Raw genomic sequence first — 5,124 nt, 5'->3', positions numbered from 1 at the left:
CTCTTGTTACCCAGGCTGGAGTGCAATGGCACGATCTCGGCTCACCGCAACCTCCGCCTCCTGGGTTCAGGCAATTCTCCTGCCTCAGCCTCCTGAGTCGCTGGGATTACAGGCACGCCCCACCATGCTCAGCTAATTTTTTGTATTTTTTTTAGTAGAGACGGGGTTTCACCATGTTGACCAGGATGGTCTCGATCTCTTGACCTCGTGATCCACCCGCCTCGGCCTCCCAAAGTGCTGGGATTATAGGCGTGAGGCACCACGCCCAGCCTTATGCTCATGTACTTGTAATATGGGTAGTAATCTCTTCAAAACGCTCCGGCAATGCCACGAGGGGTGAAGTTCCGCATCAAGATCCAGCTTGGCAGCTCCCCTAGCTTGACCTCCAGAAGTAAAATGTGAGTAGACATTAATGGCTTGCCTGTATTCTTTATATTTGTATGATTTTTCCCAAGCGTAATAGCTTTCCTGTGAAATAAGGTGGAAGCACTGATTAAACGTTTTGCCACATTCTTCACACTTGTAAGAGTTTTGCCAGTATGAATTGTCTTAAAATACAGTGTGGCAACCATATACAGTAGAGACTTTGTCACATTTTATTTATTTCTAGAGTTTCACACTAGCGTATTTTTTTTTAATGTATAGAAAAGTTGGAGGTGTTGGTAAAAGCACTGTCACATCTTTCAGGTTTGTAGTTTCTCTTCAGCATGAATTATCGTCATGTCTTTTAAGAATTGACAACTTGTAGCCAGGTACAGTGGCTCACACCTGTAATCTCAGCACTTTAGGAAGCCAAGGCAGTGGATCACCTAATGTACAGAGTTCAAGACCAGCCTGGCAAACATGACGAAACCTAGTCTCTACCAAAAATACAAAAATTAGCCAGGTGTGGTGGTGGACATCTGTAATCCCAGCTACTTGAGAGGCTGAGGAAGGAGAATGGCTTGAACCCAGAAGGCAGAGGTTGCAGTGGGCTAAGATTGTGCCATTGCACCCCAGCCTTGGTGACAAGAGGGAAACTCCATTTCAAAAAAAAAAAAAAAAAAAAGAATTGAGAACTTGTTAAACTTGTTATAGGCTTTGCCACATTCTTCACACTTGTAGGGTTTCTGTCAAGCATGAATTATGTGTAATAAGGGTTGAGAACTTCCTTAAGTCTTTGTCATATTCTTTATATTGGTAGGGTTTATGTTCCATATAAATTCTCACATTTAGTAAAAGTTGAGGGCTTGTTAAAGGGTTTCCCACATTCATCACATCTTTGGGTTTCTCTCCAGTATGAATTATCTTATGTTTATTAAGGCTTGAGGAACATTTAAAAGATTTGCCACATTCTTCACTATGTAGGACTTCTGTCCAATATGAATTCTCTTATGTTTATTAAGGGTTGAGGACCAGTTAAAAGCTTTGCCACATTTCTCACATTTGTAAGGTTTCTCTCCAGTATGAATTATCTTATGCTCAGTTAGAGTTGAGAATGCAGTAAAAGCTTTGCCACATTCTTCACATTTGTAGGGTTTCTCTCCAGTATGAGCTCTCTTATGTTTAGTGAGGCTTGAGGACCAAGGAAAGGTTTTGCCACATTCATCACATTTGTAGCGTATATCCCCAGTATGAATTCTCTTATGTTTAGTAAGGTTTGAGGAACGGTTAAAAGCTTTGCCACATTCTTCACATTTGTAGGGTTTCTCTCCAGTATGAATTATCTCATGTTTAGTAAGGGTTGAGGAAGAAATAAAGGCTTTGCCACATTTATTACACTTGTATGGTTTCGCTCCAGTATGAATTTTCTTATGTGAAAAAAGGGTTGAGGGGTGGTTAAAAGCTTTGCCACATTCTCTACATGTGTAGGGTTTCTCTCCAGTATGAATTTTCTTATGTATAGTAAGGTTGGTGAACTGCTTAAAGGCTTTGCCACATTCTTCACATTTGTAGGGTTTCTCTCCTGTATGAATTTCCTTATGTGTCGTAAGGCTTGAGGACTGGTTAAAAGCTTTTCCACATTCTATATATTTCAAAGGTTTTTTTCCAGTATGTTTTATCTTATGTCTGTTTGAATTTGAAAATTTATTAAAGGCTTTCACATATTTATCACATTGAAATATATTTCTCTGGGTAGTTCTCAAACATTGGTTAAGTCCATTATAACCTCTTTTGTGTACCTTATACTCATCCACACTTTTACAGCCTTTTTTGAACTGCAAATCGTCATGTTCACATTTTTCATAGCTTCTCAGTATTACTTTTTGAAAAGAATCTTTTATGCTGTGCTCTGGCCAAAGGTCTTGGGCTAAATGAGAACACATAACTGAAAGAAACAATAGAAACATATTACTTCAAATGCTAGACTCAGATAAATATACTTTACAAATCTAACCTATAAAATTACACAAACTACAAAAGCAAGATGACAAAGCAAAATACCACAAGCTGTAATTTCTTTCCGGACAAATAAATGTAGCAAAAACATACTGTCCAAAACACATTTAAAAAATTTATAAATGAATTAAATTTATGAAGGGCCCCAGGTGAGCACAGTGAGAAGAACCACATAGAAGAAAAAAGAAAGTCTATTATTTATGCCCAACACAGCTCTTTCTGCTCTCTAGTATAACATTGTGCCTTTAAAAGTAAACTTCTGGCAAGGCATGATGGCTCATTTCTGTAATCCCACCACTTAGGGAGGGCAAGGTGGGTGGATCACCTGAGGTCAGGAGTTGAGACCAGCCTGACCAACATGGTAAAACCCCATCTCCACTAAAAATACAAAAAAAAAAAAAAAACAACCAAAAAAACCCCACAACAAATAGCCAGTCATGGTAACAGGTACCTGTTATCCTGGCTACTTGGGAGGCTGAGGCAGAATTGCTTGAACTGTGGAGGCAGAGGCTGTAGTGAGCCAAGATCATGCCACTGCAATGCTAGCCTAGGTAACAGTAAGACTGTCTGTCTGTCTCACATGCAAAAATGTAAATTGCCAACTCCTGGTTTCTGTCTTAAAAAACAAGAAAATTAGGCCAGGTGCGGTGGCTCAAGCCTGTAATCCCAGCACTTTGGGAGGCCGAGGTGGGTGGATCACGAGGTCAAGAGATCGAGACCATCCTGGTCAACATGGTGAAACCCCATCTCTACTAAAAATACTAAAAATTAGCTGGGCATGGTGGCGCGCGCCTGTAATCCCAGCTACTCGGGAGGCTGAGGCAGGAGAATTGCCTGAACCCAGGAGGCGGAGGTTGCGGTGAGCCGAGATCGCGCCATTCCCCCCCAGCCTGGGAAAAAAAGCGAAACTCCGTCTCCAAAAAAAAAAAAAAAAAAAAACAAAACAAGAAAATTATTGGCATATGCATCTTTATTTCTGGCTTCTAGGTGCTTTTTTAGACACTGGTTAATGTCTCCCATGACATAAAATGCTGAAAGAAATGGTGATATACGTTGGAATGACAGTTTGAGTCTGCTGAGTCTAAAGGTAAATGTTACAGAAGCAGAGAAACTGCAGTACCCCAAACAGGGAATGGATTAGCAAGTGACTACTATTAAGAAGAAATATGAATAAGCCAATTTAACTAAACAATAAACACAAAATTTTAGACAAGACACATCCTAAAATCATGTTTGAGAAATTCCCAGAATCTCTAGCTGAGACAATTGACTTCAGACTACCAAGGACAAAGCTATATTGTAAAGACTGTAACAGGTGACTTTTTAATGTCCAAATCTCAGTCAAAGATTACAATGTATACAACATATTAGAGCAACATGGCCCCATCAAAGAAATTATAAAATTTTCAGAAGCCACCATAAAAAGTATATAAAGTAATTTTAAAAATTCAAAATAAATGGAAGAGGCCAGGCTTCGTGGCACATTCCTATTTATCCCAACACACTGGGAGGCCAACGTGGGAAAATCACATGAGGTCAGGAGTTTAAGACCAGCCTGGCTAACGTGGTGAATCCCTGTATGTACGAAAAATACAAAAATTAGCTTGGTGTGGTGGCATGTGCCTGTAATCCCACCTACTTGGGAGGCTGATTCACGAGAATTGCTTGAACCCAGGAGGGGAAGGTTGCAGTAAGCATAGATTGTGCCACTGCACTCCAGCCTGGGCAATAAAGACTCTGTGTCAAAAATAAAATAGGCCAGCAGTGATGGCTCACGCCTGTAATCCTAGCACTTTTGGAGGCCAAGGTGGGGACATCATTTGAAGTCAGGAGTTCAAGATCAGCCTGGCCAACATGGTGAAACCCCATCTGTACTAAAAATACAAAAAGTTAGCCGGGCATGGTGGCAAATTAGCTGGGTGTGGTGGCAGGCTCCTGTAATCCCAGCTACTCAGGAGGCTGAGGTAGGAGAATCACTTGAACCAGGGAGGCAGAGGTTGCAGTGAGCCAAGATTGTGTCACTGCACTGCAGCCTGGGTGACACAGTAAGTCTCTGGGTCATAAATAAATAAATAATAATAAAATAAATGTGTCCTTCGTAGGGACATGGATGAACCTGGAAACCATCATTCTCAGCAAACTGACAGAACAGCAGAAGATCAAACACCGCATGTTCTCACTCAAAGGCGGGTGTTGAACAATGAGGACACATGGACACAGGGAGGGGAGCACTACACACTGGAGTCAGTTGGGGGGAAATAGGGGAGGGACGGTGGGGGGTGGGGAGCTGGGGAGAGATAGCAAGGGGAGAGATGCCAGATGTAGGTGATGGGGAGGAAGGCAGCAAACCACACTGCCACATGTGTACCTATGCAATAATCTTTCATGTTCTTCACATGTACCCCAAAACCTAAAATGCAATAAAATAAATGGGAAAAAAAACCCATAAATGTAAAAATGAAAAAAAATAAAATAAAATAAATTGAGTAATATTCAAGAAGTGAAATAGGAACACAGACAACTACTGAAGATCACAAATATGAGGATAACAACAAAAAATGTTATACTATCTGAATGTAAAAAATACAAAAAATAACAAACATTTTTTTAAGCAAGAAAAAATAGGGCCGGGCGCGGTGGCTCAAGCCTGTAATCCCAGCACTTTGGGAGGCTGAGGCGGGTCGATCACGAGGTCAAGAGATCGAGACCATACTGGTCAACATGGTGAAACCCCGTCTCTACTAA

The 5,124-nt window shown here is 41.0% G+C and overlaps 1 protein-coding gene and 1 long non-coding RNA gene across 2 annotated transcripts in view; one reads left to right on the top strand and one right to left on the bottom strand.

The window, feature by feature from the left end:
* The window catches only part of LOC116543885, a 373,403-nt gene that overhangs the window by 309,405 nt on the left and 58,874 nt on the right, over positions 1-5,124 (top strand). The window lies entirely within an intron of this gene.
* The window catches only part of LOC116543872 (zinc finger protein 506-like), a 37,268-nt gene continuing 33,178 nt past the window's right edge, over positions 1,035-5,124 (bottom strand). Inside the window, 3 exon segments of the mRNA XM_032269834.1 lie at positions 1,035-1,263; positions 1,266-1,343; positions 1,346-2,308. Coding sequence (XP_032125725.1) covers positions 1,187-1,263; positions 1,266-1,343; positions 1,346-2,308 — 1,118 coding nt within the window. The 3' untranslated portion in view covers positions 1,035-1,186.

The sequence above is a fragment of the Sapajus apella genome, unplaced genomic scaffold (genome assembly GCF_009761245.1).
Source record: "Sapajus apella isolate SASKATOON/1434 unplaced genomic scaffold, GSC_monkey_1.0 scaffold199, whole genome shotgun sequence".
In the NCBI taxonomy this organism is placed as follows: domain Eukaryota; kingdom Metazoa; phylum Chordata; class Mammalia; order Primates; family Cebidae; genus Sapajus; species Sapajus apella.
This window is presented reverse-complemented; position numbering and strand designations above follow the sequence as displayed.